At 36.8% G+C, this 27,833-nt stretch overlaps 1 protein-coding gene across 5 annotated transcripts in view; it reads left to right on the top strand.

Moving 5' to 3' along the window:
• ROBO1 (roundabout guidance receptor 1) overlaps positions 1-27,833 on the top strand; it is a 679,988-nt gene that overhangs the window by 589,829 nt on the left and 62,326 nt on the right. For all 5 annotated transcript variants that reach the window (XM_088157812.1, XM_088157825.1, XM_088157810.1 and 2 more), the window contains 3 exons: positions 5,434-5,554; positions 8,782-8,920; positions 10,127-10,254. In XM_088157812.1, coding sequence (XP_088013938.1) covers positions 5,434-5,554; positions 8,782-8,920; positions 10,127-10,254 — 388 coding nt within the window. The remainder of the gene's footprint in view (positions 1-5,433; positions 5,555-8,781; positions 8,921-10,126; positions 10,255-27,833) is intronic.

The following is a 27,833-nucleotide window of genomic DNA, read 5'->3' as shown; positions in this document are numbered from 1 at the left end:
ACTATTGCATAGAAATTTTTTTGTACTGTAGCTGTGAAAGCGTTTCAGAGAAGTATTTTACTGGTTCAAATATTGCAATATAAACATAGCTGTCTGTTCAGAAATTAGTTCTGACTAATGTGAGCCAATACGGATTATTGCAAATTAAATCTTCCTTTGTGATTAACAAAAGCCAAATGTTTATAGAAAGTTAATTTGGAAATGTTACAGTTTTAAACTTCTGAAAATCACATATGCTGAGGCATGGATTTTTCTTTTCTGAATTTGATTTATTAAATTCTGCACATATCTTGGCTGTTCCTACCGTCTCATTGGGTGAAGCATAAAACACATGAAGAAATTCTGATATTTGGTGACTTGTGATAATTCCAAGGGCTGAATAACTCTCAGCTGTCTCTGAATTCACCAAGCAATTCAGGACACAGATAAACTTTTGTAGATATCCACCTTCTTGTAGATACAGCCATTAATAATGAGGCCAGAAAAGTGGGAAGAGTCTTATGAACGGACTTGAATCTGATTCTGCCTCTGATGTATCAGATTGGCAGGGGTGCCAGAAGCAGCAGCTTGAGTCTATTGTCATTTTATCTGCCTTAAATACCTTCTTTTTACATAAAGCCACGTTCCTGTGCGTTTTGCACCTTCCTTTAGGCTGCCTTCAGCCCTGTCTGTATTGCAAAGCTGTTTTGTTGGTCTGTGTGGTAGGGGGGAACAATTGACTTGCACTTACTTTGTCATGGCAGATTTACAGCACAGGAAGACCACTTGAAAGAATGTTTCAGACTACTTTCAAATAGAATTTTTTTGTGTGTTTGATCTGGAGGAGGCAGCATGTACCTTCCTGGGGTCCCAGAGAAAGGAACGGAAAGCTGGACTGACTCGTCTGTCTGAACTTTGAAGTTAAACAAGAACAAACTTTAATCATTGTTGAAGACCTGCTCCAAACACATTTTGATGTCTAGTGTCTGATATTTAAGCATGCTGTAATAGGTAGGGAAGAATACATGGGGTTCACAAGGCTTGGAACAAGAGACAAATGTTTAAATGAAAATTAAGATAGATAGTCATTTGTACTTTTTTTTTGTTCAGCTTTGTTCAAACTGCAAAGCTGCCTTCTATTACTGACATTCCATGCCTTACAGCCTCTCCTGCAATGGTGAGTTGTGATATGGATATTTTGGGATGCTAGACCAGACAGAGGGAAATGAACAAACTCTGTGTTTCTTAACTAAAAAATAAAAGCTTAGTTTTACTTGGATATACATTGATGACACTATTAATTACAACTGCCTGGACTCACCTTGTAGTTTCTTGTATTTTTATTCATAATTAGATGGTACACTTTTAAAACAAACGTGTCTGACAGGTTAATATTAGATGCCCACCACTTTCAATTTAGAAAGTGAAAGAAAATGGGTTGTTGTGTATGCTGTAGTGTGAAAGACTGAAAAATATGAAATTTGTGATATCACATATGCAGAAACCCTGGCTATACAAACAGAAGTCAGTATTTCATTCTGCAGTCTAAATTTGATTTTCCTATGAATGTGTTTCCTTTAGAATTATTTTGCAACAGAGCAGATTTCATTTATTAAATAGAAATAAACTAGGAACTGAAAGAAAGTTAAAAAATAAGTCACTCACATTTATATTTGGATTCCCCAGGCATTTCTCTTATTGCTTCATTCTGTCTCATATTTCATACCACATTTCTGTGAAAAGTAAATGAATCACCCACATATATAAAAATATTTCATAACACAGACAGATGGGTATGGATTTATATGTACAGAAATTTACACACATATACACAACACACATAGGTATATAAAATATGGTCTCAGAATAAGAATATATGTGTGTACAGCTATACTGAATTCTTGGTGGTATGTTGTAGAACCCCTGGGTAAGTTTTTATGGATTTGATTTATTGGCTGACTGAGTTGATTCATTATTTGTATATGATTTTTTGCTGCTGGGTGGTCATAATTTACAATTCTGGACCTAGTTAACTCTGTGGGTGCCTAGAGTTTTCTGTATGAACATCTCCAAGTATTGTTTAAAGAAATAAATGAAGTGGCCTTGCTTGAATGAGCAATTTACTGATGAGGAGCAAATTATGGTGAGGCAGGCAGGTCGTAGAAAATAGCTTTCAAAAAGTCTTTCTAAGTCACCACACCATCATATATTTTCTTAGCATACATACAATAGTCCATACATCTTACACACAGCTGAAGATCATCTGTGAAATGCTGATCACAGTCTTTTTCTCTTATTAGAATTCAGTGCTATTCTTGTATTATCCTACTTGGAAATCCCTGATAGATTTGCTGGTAGGCACAGAACAAAATCCTGAAGAGGCATGAAAAGTCAAAAAGTGCCTTGGCTTCATTTTGGTATAAATGAAACATGACACTTTCAGAATCAGACTTAAAGCTTTGGCAGCTAGCAAAGCCATTCTTTTCCCACAACACAACCATATCTACTACAGTAGTGGAATAAAACTGTTTTCTGTGTCTTGTTTACTAGGAAGAAAGGACTTCCCTTGGTATTCAGCATGGTCACAAATCTTCAGGAGGTTTGGGATGTAATGGTACACTCACTGCCTGTCACTTTTGCAAGCCATTATGTCATTTGCTGCTATAAAGTCCAGCTGGCATATTTTGGGGCAAGCGCAAAAATAAGAGAAGGGCCAGAGCACTCAAATTAAAATGCCTTCATTGACTGTGAAGTATAAGCAGACTATGAATAGTTGTCATTTGCAAGATTTCATGTACTCCAAAGGTGATTTGACTGTTTACAGCCTTAAATACTGGATATGAACATAGTAAGACAAAATCAACAGTGATTATGTGTTCCTACCAAATTTCACGTCCACGTCTTCCATTGTGTATTTTTTTTACTTGAAGCCATTGGTCTGTGGTCCATAGGCATTTCTGGAATTGCCTATTGAGAAGAAATACTGCACATAAAGAACATAAATTTTTCATAGCTGCAGTTTTCATTTGCAATGTCATATTAAACTGAAGGGATTGGCCAGTCTTATTGAGATGGTGGGTGCCTAATTGTTTAAAATACAATGAAGAATCTTGGTAGTTGCTCACCAGGGGAAGTTCACTTCCTTCTAGCCATCTGTGAGTGCTCCAGTTACAGACACGTGTAATTCCACATTCAGTGGTGGCACATTTTATTGTAGCTGTGTAATTTATCACAATTCCATGTGGAATAACTGTCATTGCCGCTAAAGTTCTAAACCCTTCTCATGTTTTAAGGAAACCAACCAAACAAACAAAAGAAACCTCTTTGCACATGCATTCAGAATTCCATGTTGTAAGCACAGCCTCCTTCAGCATGCGTGTCACATCTTAGGAAGTCTGCTTCAACATCTATGAGGGAATGTTTCCTCTGCATCTCCTTTATCTAAATCTCTAATAACTTTCAAGAAAAGCATCTTTCAATGACTTTTTAGTTTATCATATGTTTCTGCTTTAATATTTCTCTCCATCTATGCTTGGAAGAGAGTCTTGTAGCGATTCCTACAATAAATTCCTAGGATTGTTCTTGCTTAAGGTTATAATTTGTGCAATATATGCAGTTGTGCTATATTGTGGTGGATTTGAATTGGATTTTCATATGTGATAACAGAGGAGCATAAATGCTACTGAATGTCACTAGGATTTAGACTCTCAAGACATGCATGAAAATCACTGATTTGAGTTTATATGGATTTGAAATCACCAGGTGAGTTGGCAAATTCTTGTGGTGTATAAATGCATTTCTTTGTTCTATCCAGTGTGGTCAGTATTTATGTACATAAAAGTCATATATTTCTGCCTATGTATCTGGATATAAAAGTACCGAAAATGCAAGTGAAAGTCATTTAAAAATTGGGGTTTTTAAAAAATCCTTTGCATATATTATTTGGAAAATCAGTTGCTTTCTGTGATTTAGAGAGATGTAAAACAGGAATAAATATAGATAGACTTCTAGTTACATTTTGTATTCTCTTACCCTGCTTACCAGTCCAGGCAGTCAGCAATCTGAAAATGCACATAGAGTCTTGAAAAATGTGTGTTTGCAGCCACCTTTATTTTTTCATTCCTCATGCCTCAGATCTCCACTGAAATTTCAGCATTACAGCTTTCTGAATGATAAAGGACATATCTCTTGTGCTCTCAAGCAATGAGTGCCAAAGGCAACAGAATGAAATTTGTATGCAGCACTGTCTACACTCCACGTGCGTGTCCATTTATCTCAATAACTGACTGTCATCTTTGTGCCTGCACATCCTACAATGACAATCAGAGCCCAACGCCGCTCGGGATGTCAAATTTCCAGGGATAGATTCCTAGCTGCAGGCAACTCGAGCTAAATACCTCATATTGAGAACACTCTCCTCCTTGTCACTGACCACATTAGAGCCTTTCATGTAGCTTCATATGTGGCTTTTATTTATTGTCTGCTTCCACCCATGCCTTGAACTGCAGTGGTTCTCAGAAGCGATTGGGCTCGTAAGCATATGTGCACTTCAAAATGTATTTTCTGTAATTAAGGAACTTTCCTTGGATATCAAAGTAAACGTGGTGCATATGTAGCTGCCTACACATATTTTGCTGCGTTTTGGTGAACTCTGAAACTTGTTCAACCATTTGGTCAATAAAATGGGGGAATAAATCCTTTTAAAGGAAGATCAGATGTTTTCCTGCGCGTTTAATGTACATTTTTATATAACATAGTAAGATCTGGAATCACAAAGGTAAGTGTACTTTCTAATTTGGAGGTTATTGGAATTCCATTATCTCCCAAAAGCTGAATTCAAAAAAAGGAACAGAATGTTATTCATTTCCCACTAAGAATGTAATTGCTTCCGCTCAACTGCTTATCAGCCTTTAAACTTACTTATTTAAAGGTGAAGAACTAAAGAATTTCCTTCACTTCCTTAAGAAATGAAAATCAAAACAAACACAAAATTCATGAATAATAATGAGCACGACCAGCAGCAGGATAGTGTGCACATATTTCTTGTCAAGAAAAAGTAATTGCAGCACTTGATGTGAAAATGAGATTTATGTCTTGTGCTAATTTTTACTCTCCACCTGATTGTATCAGTACATGGGAGGGAATTGTAGTCCTTCTGGCTAACAAACATTAAACAGGCTGCTGAGCAGCCAGCATTACATTACACAGAATGAAGAAAAAAACTAACGAGAGTCAAAATTTCAGAGATTTTTAAATAGTGATGTAAAACTAAAACACAAGCTTTTTGTATAAGAGAAGGAAATTAGTTTAATAGTAATTTTTTCCACTATTTTATGTGATATGGAAAACCACAGATGACTTATTCTATTATCTGTAACAAAATGCTTTTCAAACCATTATTATTAAATTGATAATTCATATTAAAGTATTTTTGTTATCCTTGATTTGTCCTAGATCAGAGGAGGAAAGCTTATGATCACATACACAAGAAAGAATGATGCTGGCAAATACGTTTGTGTTGGAACAAATATGGTTGGAGAACGTGAAAGTGAAGTTGCAGAGCTCACTGTTTTAGGTAAGAACTCCTTTTAAATTCTATTCATGAAAATGTCCATCTTGTATTTTTCCTAGTAAGCCTTTCTCTAAAGATTATTCTCATCCATTTCCTTTTCAGTGCTAAAATGTTTTTCTCATGGTTGTGATCTAGTAAACAGAAGGGAGGTAATGGCTCTGCAGCCCACCTGAGACAATTTTTCCTATTATAAGATGCTTTTGTATTTAATTCTCAAACTGAAAATAATCCCAGTGTCCATGACTGGATCAGTATTGTGAAACAACAGCAAAACAAAAATTAACAAGTTAAGAAGCAGAGGCTTAGTTTTTCCATCTTACTGGAGAGAACCAGAATTACTCTAAATTTCTATTTGTCATAATTATCTTGTCATTTATAGGAGCGTATGCTGAGTGTTGTAAAGCTATAACAGATCTGCTTGTTCAAGTGATCCTATTGATAGTCCCTCTGAGCGTCAAAAAATATGTTTTCATTTAGGACAGCTGAGCTTAGCTGAAAATTGTGTTTTGTTGCAACATCAGAAGGGAAGCTGTAAGTCCAAGTGCAGTCTCAGTATTCCTGCAGCATAGGAGAACTTAGGTGGTTTTCCTTCAAAATATGTCCCATTTTACTTTGAAGTAGAGGAGGCTTGAGATGGCTTGATTGTTTCTGAAAAAAAAAAAAAATATCTTCACAATATATCATCCAAGCCCTGGCTCACAGCACACTGGTTTCTATCACAATGCTGCTGCAGAACTAGTAGTTTGTTGGTGGTTTTATTTTTGTTAAATTCATGTTTAAGAGCTCTTATGTGTCTTTGGCACTTTTATCTGTCTTCCCTACATTGTTGAGCTAGGAATCAGGCAACTTGAAGACCTGTTCAGAGTTTCATGTGAAGCAGGAGTTTCCTTAATAAAAAAAGGTTTTATTCCATCTTAAAATTGTTTAAACTGAATATCCAGGAAGAAAGTGGTGTGTAACCCTTTAGAAGCTGAGGAAGACTTTGTGATTCCCTGTACTGTTTTATTTTGGTTTTGTATAAACATTTTTGAAGCACTAGGGAAGGAAGTTTATTGTGAAATAGATTTTCAGAACTTTCAAGCAAAATCTGAACTTGAAAGTAAGTTGTAATGACACGAGTGAAGTCCTGGCAGCAGGCTCCTATTTAACTGTGCCATTTAATAGCTCATCACTAGTCTGCTGCCAGCCAGGGAATCATGGGCTGGACTGTTTGGAAACTTAGGCTAAATTTTATTTTTCTTGCTAAATACCTGTAAGAGGGGTACATTGCAGGCAAAGCTTTGTCTGGCATTTTCTTCGTCTCTTGTTCCTTTCAGACATATTTCAGATTTTCAGTCTAGGGAAACTAGTGAGGTTTTGTTTTTAAATGAGGCGGTAAAGCTCTGAATGTATTACCAGCCTGTGTCTAGAAATCTTTAATACACCTTCTCCTTTCAACTCAGACTTGGATATGCGTGAAAAAGCACAATAAATATGCTGACTTCATATATTAAAATTTTTCTACATTAATCTTCTATTTATGAGATTTGGTTACTTAGAAGTTGAACTTTTGCTTCTAGGTCTCTGTTTTAGATCAGAGGGAGGATTGCATGTCAGAAATTGTAATATTAGAAAGTTTCAAAGTGATCCTTGCTAAGCTTTCCTTGTATGTATCAAATAATCATGTGACAAAGCTAGATTCTTAAATAATGCTGATTTCCCTTATCCATTTCTGCATTTGAATAAGGGTGTTATAAATTGGCAGACAAAAACTTATAGAAGTCCATTACTCTTCCTTTAGGAAACTGATCTGGAGAACAATGTGCCTCTTGTGTGGTTTGCAGTTGGGCACCAGTCCTGGGCTTACCAGATCAGTCCTTTTTCTCTTGAATAGTTAAGTTAAATATTCTTCTCCAAACTATTGCTACTCTGAGGTTTAATTTGGATGTTATTTTCTTACATTCAGGTTTCGTTTTTTTCAGCACCTACAAGAAAGGGGCCGGGGTAAGGGGTTGTCTGTATTTGTATCTTTTAAATTCACAGCTAGATTTATGTCTGTAGATCTCTGTTTTATTTCTCACTTCTTGTATACGAACCCGGACTAGAACTGACAGCTTAAAGATCAACTTGCTATTTCATTTAACATTATTTCCTACCATTGCCAGCAAAGTTAAGTTTTCTACAACACAAGTGTCCAGCTGGTCTGGACATCCTCGAGAATAAAAGAAGGATTTTTTTAATAAGGTTTTGTTCAGTTCACATTTCCTTTTTGAACCATTGAGTTTTTGTAATATTGAATCTCTATGTCTGCAAAGCCAGAGTAATATTTAGAACTGCTTTTTTCAAACACAAATGTGAGACATGAAGAGCATGGGATTGTCTCTTTATCCTTCTGTCTAGTCGATTTGTACTCCTGTGAGAAACTTGTGGTGTATTTTTGGGTATTCACACTTCCTGACGGTGCCAATGGCTTCAGACTCTTGCAGTTCCAGGGGGATGATATTTATAACTTTAGTACATACAAGTCAAAACATGCAACTGACTTTTCAACCCCCTCAGAGCTTTCACATGTTTATAGACAAAAAGTTCATCTGCCTTAGGCAAAGGAACCTGCCAAACACTCTCCTATTAAACCTTCCCAGTTCTTTTATGGACATGCTGTTGTCATCTGGGGCTGCTCTTCTAGATGGGTCATTCCTGGAATATTCCAGAAATTGTTTAAAATCACTTTTATCCTTGGGAATGTGCAAACCTCACAGCAGTGCAGCCCGGTGTTGGAACTATGAAAGTATGAATAGCCCAGCAGCCATCAGCTTTGAATCCTCTTACAGGTAGAAAAGTCTGTCAATACCTTCCCTGAAATTCGCAGGGTTTACCAAAATAACACAGCCTGTACTGAGATCACCTTTTGTTCCAGAAAGTCTGAGCTTGAGTGTGCAGCATTAATCTGACTCTGCGGAGCCAGGACTTGGGTCATCCATGTCCTGCAGTTTAAGTCAGGGATAGCAACAGTTTCAAGGAACAAAAACTACCAAGAGGACATTCTCTCTGCAGAGAGAAGGGGGTTTTTTGGCTTGTTTTACTTAGTGTATGCTGGTGAAAGAAAATGTTGCCTTTCAAACGCAGCATTGGGAATTATTGCATGGAATGCTTGCTGCTGCTGACACCTGCGAGCAACCTCACAGAAATCCTGTGCAATCTGGACACAGAACTGCTGGATTAATGCTTGTTTTCCTTTCCTCTCCCTTTAGAGAGACCATCTTTTGTGAAGAGACCCAGCAATTTGGCAGTAACTGTGGATGACAGTGCAGAGTTTAAGTGTGAGGCGAGAGGTGACCCAGTCCCGACAGTGAGATGGAGGAAAGATGATGGGGAGCTGCCAAAAGCAAGGTGCAGTACTTGGAGTTACCCTTTTTATAACACCTAGTTTGGTCTATGATGGGGCTATTCAGTGATTGACATTTCTTTGTTTTGAATCCAAAAGGCCTGGCTTGATCCAGTAAAACATTTCTAATTAGCACCGTGCTCTAGCTGAATTCACAATTTATGTTGAAACTTAAGAACGGCTTGTTTTCAAGTTTTTGTTGTGACAACACAAGACAAATAAAACATAAAATAACCAAGTTCAGCCAATAGTATCAGATACAGAATCATTCTTCACCTGAAGATCTTTTGTGATTGCTAAAAGTTTTGGAGAACATGTAACAAATAGTAAAAGATTACAACATCAAGTATATATTGGAACTGCAATTGATGTAAAATGTAGTCTGGCAATGTAGAAAGCTGCCTTGGTAAAAACATTATACATGGTTTTGTTACTAGGTTTCCAGTGGACTTACATTTTGTCATTGCTGTTATTCAGGCCAAAAAATAAAACACCTTATTAAAAATAAACGCATCCTATGATGGATCGATATAGAGATAGATTAAATACTTATCTACTTACTTTGAAATCCTAATTATCAGTTTAAAAAACTTTCAGGGGAGTAGACTGAAAGAGAGTTACCCTTTAACAGCTGGCTTTGGCCAACAAATCCAGCTTCTTGACAATGTAGTCTATAGCTTTAATAAAAACTATCATTTTTAGGAGAAAAATCTACCTACCATAAATAGAAACACATTGACTTTATTATACAAAAAAGAGAGAAAGGTAATGAAAGAAATTGGTAAAAGGCTGCATTGTTCTTTAGAAAAAAAAATCATAGATTTTGATTTATCTTGACTTGCAAGTAATTCTTATCTTTTTGGGAGCAATATTTTCTTTTCAACCATATTAAAAACTTCTGTCATTCAGATGAAAAATAATTAATTATATTTACTTGTTTAAAAGAATTCCAACAGTTAAGATGTTCTGTATTAGGGCTTTGTGATTATATGCAAATAATATCAGAATAAGATTTTCAAATACTTGGATATATTTCAGTTTTAAAACTTTATTTTAAATTATCAATTTATAAGTATCTACACTTTTTTTTCCCCTTATGGGAAATACAGAAGAATATTTTTAGAGAAAATCTGCTATATTTTTGCCCTTTATAGAAATTGTACAAAGTTCTGTTATTCCTATTCATTGTTAACTACTATGTATATTTAAAGATACGAAATCCGTGATGATCATACCTTGAAAATCAGGAAAGTTATGGCAGGAGACATGGGATCATACACTTGTGTTGCAGAAAATATGGTTGGAAAAGCTGAGGCATCAGCAACTTTAACAGTTCAAGGTAAGAATATTTCTTTGCAAAGAATAAATTGAATAAAGTTGTACTAGAATTAAGTTGATTTTACTTTGTACAAAAACTCCAGAGATAAAAAATGTGAAAATACAAATTTGGCTTGATTTCTATTCTGTGGAAACAGAAACGCTTCATGTGTAAGATTTTTTTAAAGCAGTCTTTACAATACTGGGATGGGGAGCTGAGTATGTTTAGAATTTCAGTTCTTCAAGTTCAGAATCAAGTCACTTGCAATTTTTGTATCTGAAACACAGAAAGAAAAAAGTCAGTGTTACTAAGCTGCATTGTTTTAATTCAAAAAAGAAAGAGTTGCAAGTTCAAGTATCTGCCAAGTTTTTCCAATTAAATACAGTAGAGACGCTGTGAATGATAAATCTGTTTGTGTGTCTTTTAATACACTAACCCAGGCCACTGGAATTCCTGTTGCTTTTTCATTACAAAAGCGTATCATAGCACTACTGTTTCTTTGTAAGATAAAAATTCAGTGGAACTCAGTGAACTAATATGTATAAAAATCCTTCACTGCCTTTATATACACAATCCAGATGTTCACTATTCAGATAATCCCTCTCTTCCTTTCCTGGCTAGCAGACAGGCAATGATGTCATCCTGATGCTTTTTTCTGGGCACTGATGGTCCTTCTGTCCTTTTCTCTGTTCAGTGGGAATTAGTCATTATGGAGTTCTGGGGAAGTGTAGGTTTAAAAGTATTTTATTTGGTAACAGGCCTCTATTTTGACACATTTACTGTAACAGGAAAGGTCTTGTCCTTAACCTGCTCTCCTTTTTCCACTAGAAACATTTGGTGTCCCTGTTAGGAAAGTATTGAATTCTTTTGTTGAAGCTCTCATAAAACCAAGAATTTTGAGATGTTCTGTTTCGTTCGTCACCATGATGTTTATACATCAAAACTCATACCTTATGTTTGTAAAATAACCAGCTCTCATGCTCACTGTTGTAGAATAAAGGATAAACTTGAAAGCAGTAAGCACAGTTTATTCAAAGGAAAAAGACTGATTTCTTAAATGGTGATTTGTTCTGAAGATCACGTCTTAAATCAACTGTTAATCCTGTAAAATATTACTATTAAGAAAATTTGCTTTAATGACTGGTTGAGCAGTTACATTTCTGGAAATAAACTCTTGGTAGCCCTAATCTTTCATAGTCCTATTCAAAATAATAAACAAAAACATACTTGAAATCCCATTTAGCTTAATGGTGCTAATAGATATAAAATTACTAAGTATGTAGATGTTAGAAATCGAATGAGATCTTTCTCATAATAAACTGGTATGTTTAAGGAACAAGATCATAGCCTAAGTCCTGATTCATCATGATCCTAATTTTTAAGTGCTGTGTATTAATTACACAGTAGATATTTACACTGTAGCAGCATTGCTCTGAGGATATTGTTATGGGATAATTTGTTTCCCAGTGAGAATGGATTACCTCCTGAGCCATTTGTCTGCACTAACGTCTTTGTAGGAGGAATTGATATGAGAAACTGTAATGTAGAGGGACAATTTGTCATTAGTAATGAAATAAATTGTGATCAAAATCCATTTATTAGTGTATTCAAGAGACCAAGTTCTATGGGATGAAAAAAATACTCTTTTAGAAAATGCATTTTCCATTCAGGTTTTTTCACATTTTTCCTCCTGTTTCTTCCTTCTCCTCCTTTTTCCACGTCTCCTCTGCCCTTGTTAAAACAATTATTTTGTTTTCCTAAAGGCCCAGCTTTTTGACTATGCTATATCTAGAAAAGTAGGCTGATCTTCTTTCACTACTAAAATAAGATTTCTCTGACTGGACACACAGCTCTTTGATTTTTTTTTTTTTTTTTGTTGGTTCGTTATGATTTTATGTTATGGGTGTTTTTTCTGGCTGATTTAAGGAATGCAACTGGCAAGTCTTTTCTGCACTTTTGGTTATCATCACATAATCTATTGACTGTAGAGTTTAGTAAATGTGTTTTCTGCTGTGCCAAATTGGGTTATTTTTGTTGCCTGTTTGTAAACAGAGGGTTGCATTGCCAATCACAGACTCAGACATTACAGCAGCCACTGTGCAGGCATGTTAAATTCAGCAAAGGGCAAGGAGGGGGTTTGCCCTGGGTTTGAGTGGGTTAGGATTATTTGTGGAGCTTTGGTTTGGGGTTTTTTCCTCTTTGATATCTCAGCAACAGGCTGTGGTATTTCTGTGCCAGAGAAAGAATATGAGAGCTATCAGTGGTGACCCAAGACATGTGAGGAAGGGACAGTCCCCATCAGTCAAGTGTCTGCACAGTGGCAGGGAGGGAAATGTGGCACACAGCAGACAGAGCTGCAAGCAGTGCTCTTCAGGGCCTCAGGGTTGGCAGCACTAAGGATTTATCTTCTTCTCTACTCATCATTTCCACTCACACAGTGGCTGACCTGAGTGCTCTCTCCTTTAGGGGGTTATCTGGGGCACTGAAAGGTGGAGCGTGCAGCACCAGGGCAATTGAGATACACAGCTGACGGGGAGGTGTGGATGGGACAGGGTGAACAGCAGTCCTGGATCCCACAGGATTTTTCCTCCTGCCCAGCTCTGCCCCTGCTCCATGGAGCAGACCCTGCATGATGCATGCCCTGCAGGGCTCCCTGGTTTTGGGAATGCTCTCAGGAATGGTGCACAGCCACTGCGCTGCCTCTGAGCTGGGAGCCATCCCAAGCCATGTCCCTGGACTAGGAGCTCAGATAGTTCAATTCTCCGTGTAATAAACTGTTAACCCTAGAAAATACAAGAGAAGGGAGGGAATATCAGTCTCATTTTTATGTCCTTCCTGCTCATGGCACTGGCGTCACAGATGCTGGTTATTGGAATCACTGTTATCCTCTGTACAGGCTTCTAACATTGGGGGTCACAAGTGTTTCCTACATGCAGATGTTGTATTCTTCCTGTGGCTTCAGCCATATTCATGAACCAAATTTGGAGCTCTGTATTGATGTAGTGAAGTTTGAACTCTTCCTTTAGTGTTTTGCTCCTGCAGCTTAGAAGCATTTCCATCCCTAAAACTGTCAAGTTATCTTATTGTCTCCTTGGAAAATTAAATAGTTAAGGAAATGTAATCCTGATGTTGTTTCCATATACCTAAAATTGGAGAGTTCAACCCTCTGTTTTCATTTTGCAGCAATGTGTACTGCATCTGTAAGGCATCCAGAGACATTGCTAAATACATGTGGAAGCATTTCATTCAGGAGATGATTAATTATTAAATAAATACCTCAGTCAATACATAATGCCAGGGAGCAGCCCAGAGTACAATACATTATATTTTGCCAACACATTATATTTTACCAAGTAGCTGATGCACTTCAGAAAAGGAAAAAGTGGCCAAAAAAGTGGCATCACTGGAAGCAGTGGACTTCTCTCTTGCTCTGGCATTAAGCAAGCTGGATGTATTTATTGTATTTATATTTTATTGTATCTGATATATATGCAAGATGAGTTTCATGTTTTTTGTAGGTTTCTGTTATGTGACTTGCTTAGTTTTATGCCTCAAAGCAGGACTGTAGGAAATATAATATTATATATTTCATTACTACATATATCATTGAAAACAATGTTCATAAGACACACAAAATTACCAAAAATGCATACTTCAGGACGTCAGTACTAAAAGAGACTGTTTTATCATTTACTGCAAGTGGAAGTAGGGCATTTTCAAGAACCTGCAAATTCCACATTTAACCATGGAAGTTCTCTCAAGCAAACCTAAGAACCAAAGGTTTTACATATTCTTACCTACTTCCATTTGCTTTGCTCCCATCTGCAGTACTTAATTTGGCTTTTTTGACATCTAATTTTATAATAAGTTTGATTTCTGGTGAGACAAGCTGTTCTCTCTGCAGCTGGCCAGGAGCCATCCTAGCAGTGACAGTGTAGATGGGACTCAGCAGGAGTGAGGGGAGCAGCTCAAGTGGCTCAGTTGACTTCAGGACTTCACAAGGGTGACACCAACGCTGGCTGCAGGTGACTGTGGTCAGTCAGCAGCAGACTGGTTGTGAATCTTTGAGTTCTTCTCAGCTCTCCCTGCTCAAGCAGTGGCTCTGGAGGAGTGTGCAATACTTGGTACAGGGCCCTGCCTAACCTGCACCTAAACCTGCTGCAGCAGTGGCTGAACTGTCAAATGTAAATTTTGCCATTCAAAGGCACTAAACGCATTAGGTGTTATCTGTTTGGCAGGAAAAAAGAAGAATTCCTATGGAAATTGTACCAGCCAGTTCATAATTTACAGTGGCTATCTCTGATACCAAGCCTTTTTAGATTATGATGTCTTCAATTTTAGGCTTAACAGAGCTTGTCTGCAAGGTAGATAGAGTGGAACTTTTGATAACTGACTCCTGGCTGTGATTTTGCTGTAGAGTCAACTGACAAGAAATTTTAATCTGAAAAGGTGGCACATGCTTCAGGTCTGGAATTTCCTCCTCCTTCCACCTCCTCTTTGTGCAAAGTAGCTTCAAGGCACACAGTAAAAGATATCTATTTGATAAGGCTTCTGGGAAGGGCTGAGAATACCTCCTGGAATATAAAGGAATAGGATTTGCTCTTTCATGTGTCTGATACCATATAAATGTTTCCACTGCTTCTGTCAGGCTGCTGGTGCACATTATAAGTTGGCTATAAATGTAGCATTATGCATGAAAACAACAAAGACAAAATTCAGAATTTTATGGGATTACAGAAATGTTGTTGAGGTGTACAGCAATTATTATGCATTGTAGTGAACCCTTCACAGTCTCGGGGTGAATTTAATCACTGGAATTTTAAAACTAGGATTTGGATTTAAGTCTAAACTTGTCTTCATGTTCTCTCTCTAAATCAGTATTTCTTCCTTTGAAAGAACTGACTTGATGCCATATTCTGCCTTCAGTTCCTTGAAAAAGGAAGGAAGAATAATGATTGTCCAATGAACTCCAGGATTTTTTTAATTAGTAAACTTCTGGCAGGATGAAGGAAAGAGACCATCTCCTGTGATTTCTGTAGCTTAAAGAGCCCATTTCCCCTTTAATGAGTGCAGTAAACTCTGATAGCATGTCAGATTTCTATCAAGGATCTGAGGAGTTTGACTGCCACCAATTTCTGGTGGAAGAATGGAAATCTGAAAAGTTAATCAGCAGGAAATGAGAAAACTGTCTGAAGAAGAGATTAGAGCCCTGAAGGTTCTTGTCTCACTGATCAAGTGATGAACACTAAGATTTCTGAAGCATTTCTAAAACATGGATAAAAGAAGGAATCTCTAAGTATTTTAATGAATAACTGCTTCCATGGTTTTTAAGTGCTAAATGGATGTTGGCTTTGTTTGGTTTTTTTGCATAGAATCTCAAAACAGTGACAACAATATTTACAATATTGTTGTAATAGCACATAAAAACCTATTGAGATTCCTTCCTCCGGTTTGGTACTTTGAAACAAGCACTTGGGACAGATGTTTTTAAGTGTGTAGAACAGGGGTCCAAATAATTTGGAGAAATGTTGCTACAGAAATAAGTTGAAGCTAGAGGCTTTTTACTGCTGGAAGGGGTTTATTTACTGTATAATTCTCAAAAATTATGTATTATAATCACTCAGTGCAGAGAATTGGAGCAAGTAGGTTTGTGTAGCATACTTCAGCACTCAATTTAAAAAAAAAAAAAAAGGAGCAAAGAAAACCTGAAGGCTCTTTTCTAGTGCCTGAGATTTCCTAAATCCCATGGCTGTGGAAAAAGCAATTCCTTTTGTATCAGGTTTCACTGCTGCTTACTGTCACTTACTGTGACTGCTGTTCTAAAGATAACGTTTCAATAATTTTTTTCTTTGGAATAGAAAAAGTAGACTTTTACTACAAGTTGTTGATTTTGAACATTTTTGGCTTTATGAATAAAATTAGAGTGCAAGGAATAATATTTTTAATTGATCAGCAAACAGTACTTCTGCTATACGTTCATTCTGAAATAAACATTGACTTTATTAAATTGTGCTAAACATCTGTGAAAAGGTAATACACACTTTACTGCAATCCCTGTATTTATTACTCACAGGCTATTGAACTAGGTAAAAATACAGTCCCTTACTTTTGTTAGTTTACTTGCATCATTTATCCTGAATTGATCTTAAGACAAAGAATATAAAGATGCTGAAACACAGTGCATTCAAACTTTATTTTGATATGCTGTTTTGAGTACCATGTGTTACTGAGTTGTGTTTTGTTTGAACACTAAAATGCTTTGTTGCTAGGTGCTGAATAACACTCAAGAACTGGTAATAAAGAATTTTGCTGTCTTTATATGTGGACTTGATTGCCTTGTAGGCTCAGTACCAGAATCTTCCAGTGTAAGAAAAAAAAATTCCATGTTCAGACTGAACTGTTATATATATAAATTATCATTTTCTGCAGGAGCTATTTGCGTGCTCCTCTTGTCCCTATGACTACATACTAATTCCCAAAGTTTGGGATGACTTTTTTTTTATCCTTTTAAGTATGGAATAGGATGACAGGAGAGAAAAAAAAAGGTGTCTGGATGGACCATGTTGCTTGTTTTATTCTCATAAATGCTCCATGCTCTCTGAACACAGCAGTGAAGGGGATTCTGTTCTCTTTTTGTTTTTCTCTGGTCTGAGAGCCCACTTAGGACTTGCACCTCCTCATCTTAGCCAGCTGCTCTCTCCTTTGACACAGTTAAGGTCACACACTGGGTCTCAGTACAGAGAAGGGAGTCACCTGGGAGTTCTGGTTTTGTCCAGTTGTCCACCAGAGAGGTCTGATGGCCCTTTCAGACCACCAGCAACTTTTGATAGCATTGTCATCTTTTGACAGGTAACTGTATGAAAACCAGGCTAAGTCTCCCTGAATGTTTTAGGTGGGTTTTTTTGTTTGCTTGTTTTTGTTTTTTGCTGATCATCCATATTTCCTATATCATCTTGTTCCCATTTCTGCCTCCATGACAGTAAAAATTCTTAGTGGATAGTCTGGCGTGCACAGAATTCTTACACATTGTAATTTTTGCTATATATAATTGAACTTTGTTAATATGTCACAGTTAGCTTCCTGTTAACATTATTGAAAACTAAGTTGGGATAGTAAGTGTAGACTTGGGTTGTGTCTATGTGGGGGGTATGGCAACCCCATGAGAAGAAATTCAGGTTTCTTTTGAAATAATATGTTTCAGTTGAGAGTATTCCTCACTGAGTACTGCATGCCCAAACCAACATTTTTTAATGATCACAAGTTAGTGCACTGCAGAGATTTACTGTCCTTGCATTTTTAGTATGTGTTGGTGTCCGTTGATCATGGGCCTTGGCCACTTTTCACAAATAGCTTTAACTTGTTATAAGAAGGTTGCTATGGATTTCAAGTTCTCCTTTCCAAGAAGTACTCTGTGCTATCATAAACAGCTGGGGGAAAAAAAATCCCACTCAGTTTCCTTTTCAGTTCTACTATCTTCAACTATAAGTCAAAAAATGCAGTAGGAAGCTAAGAATTCTTCAAATAGTATCTATCTATCATAATCTTTTTGTACTTCTACACAGTTTATTTAAAATTCATCTTTTTTTCACTCTTTTAAAAGGCTTTAGTATAAATATTTGTAGCCACAGCTACTTAGATTGCAGCAGTGCCTAAAATTGCCTCAGTTCATTTAAAACATGGGGGAAGACAACTCTTCTCTGAAAAGAGAAGCCTGGGAACAGGACTTCACAGTGTACCACATTACTCTAGTTTTTAAATAGATGGAATTACACTCGTCATAAGAGCACTCTCTAACTTATGCTTGGTTTATTATGTGGTTTAGGAGGATCCACAGCAAGGAAGGGGGAAGGTACACTAGGAGAGGAACTTCTGGAAAATCTTAAATCCTCCTTTCTCCCTCTCTCTCTTCTACCCTCTATATGTAAGATCTGTCTTTGTCACCTCAAGGCAGTGACTACAGGATTTATTCATGTTTTAAACTGTGTACTACATGCATTAGCCTGAGAAGTGCTACCTTTAAAGCTGCATTGTAAAGCCTTTTTCCACATTTATGGTTTTATATCCTAGAAATCTTCATTGAATCCTGCAGGAGGACAGATTATGAGCTATTTCAGTTTTTTTGCTAGTATCAGTTGCAAAGCAAAAAGTCTCATATGAGTACATTCCACCCACTGTTGTCTTCCCTCAAATTTTTGGAGTAGGTTCCTCACACATATAGACAAACATGCACACTTGTGTATGCCTTTTCATCTTGATTTTTTAAAGGGAAAATTCTGAAAATCAGACTTCAAAATAGTATAGTTACATTACTGATACACAGCTGAAACACAGCCAGATTTTACTGTCCAGCCTCTTGAATGAGAGTTAAGGAAGGAAACACCTCTCAGCTTAAACTAAATCTCAGAATGGCCACAAATCCATAAGGATTCAATGCCATTTGATTGTTCTTGAAATGAGAATAGCACCCAAGCAGGAGGTTTGGTAAATGCACAGATCTTGTGGTGTTTATCAGCAGAGGATGGAGTTTAAACCACCAGAGAGAGAAAGAAGTTGAGACATTTTAATTCCAATAGGGGAAACAACAAGTGAAACAAATTGCTTGTTGCTCCCACTGCAAAGCTGGGAGTAGGCACATTCCTGCTTGCTGCAGGACAGAGAATCACTGATTTTGAACCCATGTGCTTGAAGCTCATCTCTGAAATTGTTTCTGGAGTTGGTGCTGTCGAGCTGCCAGGCTGCATGTGTTATGACATCCGTATTGAGGGTGTTCCAAAGGCTTATCCTGGCCTCTCTCCCTGGTATGTGCAGCAGCTCCAGAAGCACTTTCATTTCCAAGGCTTTGTCTGTCCTGTCAACACCGAGGAGTGACACCTGCCTTTTTTCCCGGTCAGAGCACTCAGCTCTCCTGAGTGCACACAGGCGCCGGCCCTTTTCCTTTGGGTTTCAAGTCCAGGGGCACAGGCTAAATCTGCACAGCCCCTCAATGCCTCTCCACCGAGTGAGATGGGGAGAAGAATCAGAAAAAAAAAAGCAAATGGTAATCAAGAGAGAGAAAAAAATAAAATCCAAGAGAAACAAGTGATGCACAGTACAATTGCTCACCACCTGCTGAAGGACAACTAACTTCTCCCTGAACAGTGATCAGCTCCCACCTGGTTATCACCAGTTTAAATCCTGGGCATGGTGTTCTATAGCATACAGCATCCCTTTGGCCAGTTCAGGTCAGTATCCCAGCCATGCTCCCTCCCAGCTTCTTGTATCCTTCCTCACTTGGCAGAGCATGAGATGTCCTTGGCTTGGGATAAGCACTGCTCAGCAACAACCAAAACATCAGTGTGTTATCAACATTATTCTCAAACTGAATCCAAAACTCAGCACTACACCAGCTATTAAGAAGAAGAATTAACTTTATCCCAGCCAAAACCAGGGCAACCTGACTGGTTTCAGTGTTCAGACAGAAGAGGGAATGTGAATCAATTGAAACAAAAAAAATAAATAAATACAAATTTGAAAAACTATGAAACTCTTTGAAAGTATGTTGAGACTAATTGATACTGAGATTTTTCTCTATGTTAACTTTTCTGTCTGTGAACCTGAAAGGTTTTTATGGGTTTCACTAATTCTAATTCTAAAAAGGTGGCCTTAGTATCAAAACTATTTTTCCAACTAGTAAGTCATCTGTTCCAGTCTTAATTTCATCCTTCACATTAAAATTATAGAAAATAATTAATCTCTTTTCTTTCCAATCAGATTTTTTAATCTTCTTGGGTTTGGTAAATTTGAAGTACGTAATCACTTGTTCCTTTAAACTTAAGAAGCACTTGTCTGACAAATCAGCAGCAATCTAAACCAGAATTTTTTCCACTCGCCATAAATACAACAAACCACGATCGCTCCCTTGCTGGTGATTTGCAGTTACAAGTCATCACTTTTGATTTGAGGCATCAGAAATCTCGTGTAAACACTTTCCCCCCGCCCTGGGGCGCGCTTGGCGCCAGCCTGGGAGACCTTTCCTGCGATGTCTGCGCTGCTCCGGGTCCGGCTGGGTGCTCTGGGACCACGCACTCTGAAAGCATTCACCGTGAGCAAGGGTGGCCCAGCATCCTCCCACAGCAGTGTCAGCTTCAGCGGAAAATCCAGGAAAATGTGAATCGTGTGTGTATGTGTTTAGACCTCAAGAAGTGACAGCTGAAAGTAGAGAGTCCAGGGAGGATGGAAAGTGATATACCCCAGTTCTTTTGTACTGTACCTGGTGTTATTTTCCTGTATTTGTCACAGGCTGAAGCCAGGAGGCAGCTGAATGGCAGCATTTATATTTTTTTTTTTTTTTCAGGACAAGAGGTTCAGGCTTTTGTTTATTTCTCTGTAGAAAGTGATACTTCCCACAAATGACTGCAGAGAGATGTGCATATCAAGGATATTGAGAGTTTCAGATTGCTTTGATAAGAACAAATAGCCTACAAATCACCTGATACGAAATGGAACATGGCACATTGTCTTAAACTATCTCTGTTAATAATAGTTTTTGCAAAACACCAACATAAATATCTGGTAGTCATGTTGCAGGGAGGTATTCAATGGTCCTCTTTCAGATAGTTGAACATAAAAATTTTTCATAAGATTTCAGAGTTTAGCAGGATTAGAAATTAAACACATTTTTGAGTAGAAGATGTTGGCAGCTTTTTGCAGAGTTTTTGTTTGGAATTGTTCAGGATTTCTTGTTCATTTGTTTTTTAGGATGCAAAAAGTCAGAGTCTGACCCGTTTGCTAAACATAATCAGACTCTTACATTTCTTCTACATGTGACTGCAATACCCAGATTTTCTCTACCCACACATTAAAGATAGGGGTCATAAACTGTGGATTTCTCAGCCATTTATTTCATATGAAGATGACAAACAGCTGAGTTTCAGCTCCCTGACAGACAGCACAGCAATCTCTGTGCTATCTCTGTCGCTAGCTCTGCTGTTTCTCCCCTCTCACTGTCTAGTCTGTACCCAGCCAATCCAAATGGGAATTCTGGCTTCTCACTCCATTGTCTACTCCAGCACATCTGCTCATACTCCTGTCCCATCTCCTACCACTTCATTTCTACAGGCACATGCAATCTCTGATATATTTCACTTGAACTGGGATTAATGTATCACAAAATTACTTGAAAGGTATCTGAATTTCATTGTGACTGCCATTGTCTAGATTAGTCATATTGACTAAGTATTTATGCAAAACTCAAGTTATGAGCTTGATTGTTGTGTGCAATTATTGGCCTGAAAATTGTGATTGTTTAATTTCTCTGGTGTAGAGTTATACTTTCTCACTTCTTTTATGACTTCTATTAGTGTCCAGCAGTCCTTGAAGGCATGAAGATTTTTTTAAAAATAATCAAAAGTGAAACACATTGAACTTCAATCAAAAGTATTCAAATTGTGTCAGTTAAATAGCAAGAAGATACTTGGAACCTGGAAAATATTTGTAAATAGCAATAGTTGAGAATAATAATTAATGAGTATTAAATATGCTGAAAAAATACTCTTTAGGAGTTAAGTGCCGCCTTGGATCTCAAAAGAATGTTATTAGTATACATAAATGAAAAATTCTATAATTATACTCCTTTTGAGATAGATAATTGCTCCCAAGCTATGAAGAATGGGGTACTTGAAGCTTCTAACTTGCCTAATGGCAGACTAAGAAATGGATGCAACACTAACATTTTATTCTAAATATGAGAAAGCCAGTGGGTTCTAGAGAAATACTAGATCAACATTTATATTCACCTCTGTGAAGAGAGCTACAAAATGTGTCTTTTTGAGATGCAGGCATTGCACACAGCATGTTGAGCTCTCATATGAGACCCCAGGGTGAGACAGACCCAGGCTCATCCCAGTGGTGCATGGAGGGAGCACAAGGGACAATGGATTTAAGTTGGAACAAGGAAGATTGAGGCTGGACATGAGAAGGCATTTCTTCACTGGCTGGACAGCCAAGCAGCAGAGCAGGCTGCCAGAGTCTGCACATTATTATTTCTTGAAATTTTTCAGGCTCTGACTGGATCAATCCCTGACTGACCCTGTAGCTGACCCTCTTGAGCAGGAGGTTGGAATGGAGACCTCCGAGGTTGCTTCCAACCTGATTATCATGTGAACCTACAAAACTACATCTGTCAAATGTAATAGTTGCTCCATTAACATCTGGCAACTATACTGGGCTGTAGTTTTAAGTCCTAAAACTGTAAATTCCTACTCCTGTGAGTGGATTTAATGATACCAATAGTCCCAGCGAGGTTGATAGGATTGCTGGAAAGAATAAGGCATTAAAAGATCACGTCACTAGACTGGAAACCGCTTTTCTTTTGGTTTTTGTTCAGACTGGACATGTCTTCCCTGAAAAGCCTTGCATGTCAAGGAAATTATATGAAAGGCAAAAATATTATTCCTTTGGTAGTTGCGGTTTTACATGCTAACTTCCTGTCTTTACAAACAGGTTATTCCACCTAATTGCCATGTGAAAAGCCATTATTAACACAGGGAAAATTAATTTACTTTATAATTGAAAGTGGTGTCAAATAAAATGAGATATAATAGAGGAAAAACTACTTGCTTCTCAGTTTTAGTAACCTTAGATATCAATAGCCTGCAAATCAAACTAAGAATGTGGTCTTTGTTGTAGATGTTGCTGTTATTGTTGTTCTTTGAAACCACATGATATTCCTCTGACAAAATGGTTCGAATTTTTCTGTGAAACTTCACCTTTTCCCCTTTCCACAGATTTGCAACCAATGTGATGCCCTGTTTCTATAGGGATTTGTTTTCATGTATCAGTATCCCCTCTGTTTTCACAGGTGGGCAAAAACATATATTTGCTCGACAGGGTTATTTTTGACCTACAGTGAGAAATGTCTAATAAAAAGAAAAGGGAAAATTCAGCACTTAGAAGTTAATTTAATTTGTAGAATTATAATTGAGCACTCAAGTAAGGTCTTTTAGCCATTTTCTAATGAGTTTGCAGTAGAGGACTTGAGCAACTCTACATTACTACTGAGAAGGCTGAATTTCCCTCTTCTTGGTACTACTCAACAAATGAAAAAAAATATTTAGAGTTGCTTTCTCTGTGCAAGAATTGCATTCCATTAAGTCTCTTATCACTCTGTTTCATCTACAATGGGTTGTGTTTTTTGGAGAATCATTTCTAATTCCAGACCATGTCAGATTGTAATTGCAAGTTTAGTAAAGAGCTTTTCGGTGAAAAAGCAACAGTTACAGGGAAATACAGAGTTAGACATGAACAAGAGTACCTGGGAGCTGAATCTTGGGGAAGAGCAGATTTCTCTCAGGAATTCATGTGTAGCATTTCTTGGTCACTCCTCTTAGGAATTGTAGAGCTAATCTGAGCAGAGTAATTCACACGATTTTCTTTTTGAGAAATACCATTTAAAGAAGACTAGTGCACATCCAGAATAATTCTTTAAAACTCAAATCTTTGTAAAACGGTAATTTAAACTTCCTCTCTTTGAGATTATTTCCTAAAAAAAAAAAAAAAGTCTCTTACAAAACTCAAATCTAGTTGATCTGGGCTTGGCATGTGCAGTTACAGCTTCTTGTTTTCAACGTGTTCCAAATTCCAATATTCCATCTGATTCTCTTTCTGCTTCGTTTTTGTAATACACCTGGAGTCCTCTGTATTTATTAGAACAGGAGGCCAAGATTCCTCATGCCTAATGAATGTTGGCAAAGTGGATATTATTGGTGTCCTGCATGTGTTAATCAGGATGGTGAATTGAGGGTGCTTAGCTACTTGATACAAAAGTGCTGAATGAGAGCTGGTTTAGTCTCAACATAAAGTGATAAGACCAAAGTGTAGCATGCATTTAAAAAGCTATATATTTCTGGACCTTTATTCTAATTATCACCAATTAACCTATTTTTATTAATTTTTCCTCTTTTTTTTTTTTTTAATCAGTATCTGTTTATATTTTCAAAATGCCTTACTTCTGGCTTATTATTTTCAATCTGTTCTTTCCATCACTGATACTAGGTTGGAATACTTTCTAACATGTCTTTCTTTTATAAGCAAAGTTACCTTGCTAGAATCTGATCCATTTCAAAGTTCATGAAAATTCTGAACTATTTTTGAACTATTTGAAGGATAATTTAATATTTGATAATTTACCACTGATCATTTCCACTGAAAAATCTAGTATTTTGCAATAAATGTTTGGTTTGTAATATTTTAATGAAATTCAGATTTGGGGGACAAAGAAAAGGGTTAAGAATCTTTTCAAACTAGTTTTAATTGTGGTTTACTTTGCATTTACAGTTTAATAGTCAGCCTTATGACCTGGACACAGCAATTCTCTACTGAAGAGATTTGTGTGTGGCCTAAATGCCTTAGCATATTATTAATTATTTAATAAACTTTCTTTTTTAATACATATTAGCTTCAGAAAAATATATTCCATTTGTAAATGTTTGGGTACTTTAGAAAGTCTGTATATGTTACTGTTCCATTTCAGCAATGTTGCAGATTGATATTTACTGGAGATTTTAAGTTGTAAAGTTAATTTTATCATGGAAAGATCTTGATGCAGATGAATAATGATAATGTGGGGAAAGAAAAACAAATATTTTACTCAATTCATTAGAAAGTTTTGAAGTATAACCCAGACTGCCTGACCAGCATTTCAGTCTGTTACCCATTTTCCTCTACCACCTACTTTCAGTATTTGATAGAGACTGCTCCTTAAAAATCAAAATATAAAAATGTTGTTCAACATTATCAACCTATTTTTCATATATCAGAATATGTGTTTGCTTTCTAAGGTCCTAACCAAGGATCCATTTTTAATTTTTTTTTCTTTAATTTTGCTTTATTCTTTGCTTTGTTTCATGTCTGTTCAATTTTATTTATCCCATGTTTTCTTTTTGTTTTGTTTTTGTTTTTAGTTGTGTCTGGTAAGTTGAAATTTTATTGGCCATCTTCTAGTCATCGTGTCACTGTGACGGGAACTTCTCCTCCCCTTCCCATCCATCCCCTTCCATCTCCTCCAACCACCCAGCTCCCATCCTTTACTTGTTATTGGCAAGACACATCGAACAGAATAAATTCTGCATGAAGTTTGGGTAACTTAATGACAAAGAGAAAGGTAATGGGGTTGCAAATTTTCTGTCTGTTTTTGTATGATGTCTCATGTCAAATCCTAATATGTCCTTTCTTCAGTGACTGCATGGGTTGAACTTCAAATTGTGCTAAAAAAATCATGTTTGGTTAAAAGGTTTCCAGGGTAAAAGTTGTTCTTTTCTTACGGGGATTTATTGTTTTGGCATCTTTTACAGTCTCATCATTACATATCACATGTATGTGAATCAAGATGTGAAATCAAATTGATATTAAAAAAAAAAGGCAGTGAAAAAGCTTCCAATACAGTTAACATAGAATGGAATTTAAATATAGTTTCTCTTAACCCTGTTCAATTCTTCTAACATTGAAGCTAATAAGATTTTTATTATTTACCTTAATGGCAATAGATTTAGAATAATACATACATGGGCAATATGCATGTATTTTTGAGTAGTATCCGTATAAAATATGAATTTAGAGTAATACTTAGAGAAATATGTACCTATTTATTTTATATGGGTACATTTATATATTTTAAATAGGTACATTTATTTTATAATTTATTTTATAAATTTTTCCATGGCTGCCTACAGGACTAAATCCCTCTTCATTTTTGTGTTAAGTATTCCCTGAATGGTCATCTTGAGGTACTGTAATCACAACAATCCAGCTATTTCTCCAGTGGTCAGAACCATTTTATTTTCTTTATGGTTGTACCTGTCCTCGAGTTCAACAAAATCTGAAACCTCATAAATCCTCTGCACAGGCACAGGGTTTAGAAACCCTCAGTTCCATATTGTGTTACAGGCTCGTACAGAACCAGCCAAACCCTAAATTTAACTGTATGCTAAATTTATTCTTGTTACTGGAATCTAGCAGCATAACAAAGGTGTTTCACCCTCATCTCCATTCTCCCCCCCATGCCTCACGATCCCTTCCAAATGAAACGTGCTGTCATGTCAAAGTCTTCCCACATCCTCTTCCAAGGTACTGGCTGAACGTTTCAGAGCTAAATGTTTTGAAGTCTGCTAATTACAGTAGGTCAATCTTAGCTTCACTTTGCATGGTTTCTTATCTAAGGAAATGCTGGGAAAGGTAGCATTTGCATCCAAATATAGACAATAGTGTTATGCTTCAAAAATTCCTCTCGAAGCAGGAGGGGTGTAGGAAGACTATATTCTGATATGAACTCACCAGGGAGCAGACACAAGGCACAGTGAACAGATAACTGCAAGAATTGGCCCGCAGGAACAGTGAAAGCAATTTTTATTTTTTTTTTAAAGGCCTTAAGTGTTATTGAATTTATTCTAGGTAAAGCCACTACTACTTGATGTTTAGAAAACACATCTTTGCATTACATATTTTGCACTGTTTTTAAATGTTTAAAATCAATGTTCGCAAGGGGAGAAAAGAGGAAACAAATATCAAAATCATTTGATTTCTTAAAGTCAGATACAAAACGTCCCCTTTATTCTCAATCCAAAGAAGAGGGAGAGCATAATTAGTTTTAGATAGATGATCAGAAAGAATTGGAAATCAATAAATAAATGGGCTTTGATTTAATGCACATTTTTCAAGAAGCTAAAGTTAACAGCCTGTAGAAGATACTAGATTTTTTCTATGCTAGCATCACCAAAATATCTATGCTGATTTTTTTTTTTTTAACGTGACAGACATGATTTTTTGACATTCTACTTACTACTGGATGAAGGGGTTGTTCAGTATAAGTCAGTATAAATCAAACAATGCTGGCAGTATTTATAATGTTAGGCTGAGCAGATGTTTCAAATTTGCCTTCATTTGCATACATATTTTGTTTGAACATGCTCTTGCGTATGTAAATGAGGAAGACATTTAGTTCTGCTGTTCCTTTAAATTCATTCCTTCTCAATGTGTTTGAACTGGAGATTTTAAGTGGTTATAATTTGAATAGTATTTCTTGGGCTTTTGACTTCAAGTTTTTTTTGAGATCATGACTACATCAAAAGTCTCTTATATAAGCACTTAAGGGCTTTTTCTCTCCTCAGTTTTCCTAAGTCTGAGATGATGAGTTTTGTATGTGTAAGCCTTAGTTCCTAGTTGCTCAGCAGTGTGTCTTGCAGCCCTTAACAAAGTGAAACCTCTGGACCAGTTGTCCCTCAAAAATTTCTCTATTCTGGCTTGCAGCCCTATTCCTCCTTTAAAAACCAAATTGTAGCAGATTTGTTTGTGTTGGTGACTGTTGCTCTGCAAGTTGTCTCATCAAGCTAGTGGAACTTATTTCTTTGTACACTGGGTCAACACTTAAACCACATGTTGCACAGTCAGAGTTTTAATTGTGAGGTCTAGACATAGAAAAGATTATCTGAGTATGCTGAAGCTGTGGCTCTTAGAGACCTTACCTGTGCTGCCTCTCCTTATTAAAGAAACTTAACTGTTCTGGTTTATGCCATTAAAACTCAGGAGGTAAATTGTTCTTTCTAATCATCTGATGGCAGTGTTATTTA

Source organism: Sturnus vulgaris, chromosome 2, assembly GCF_052056855.1.
Source record: "Sturnus vulgaris isolate bStuVul1 chromosome 2, bStuVul1.hap1, whole genome shotgun sequence".
Taxonomy (NCBI): domain Eukaryota; kingdom Metazoa; phylum Chordata; class Aves; order Passeriformes; family Sturnidae; genus Sturnus; species Sturnus vulgaris.
The sequence above is the reverse complement of the archived record's forward strand: the minus strand, read 5'-3'. Positions and strand labels throughout refer to the sequence as shown.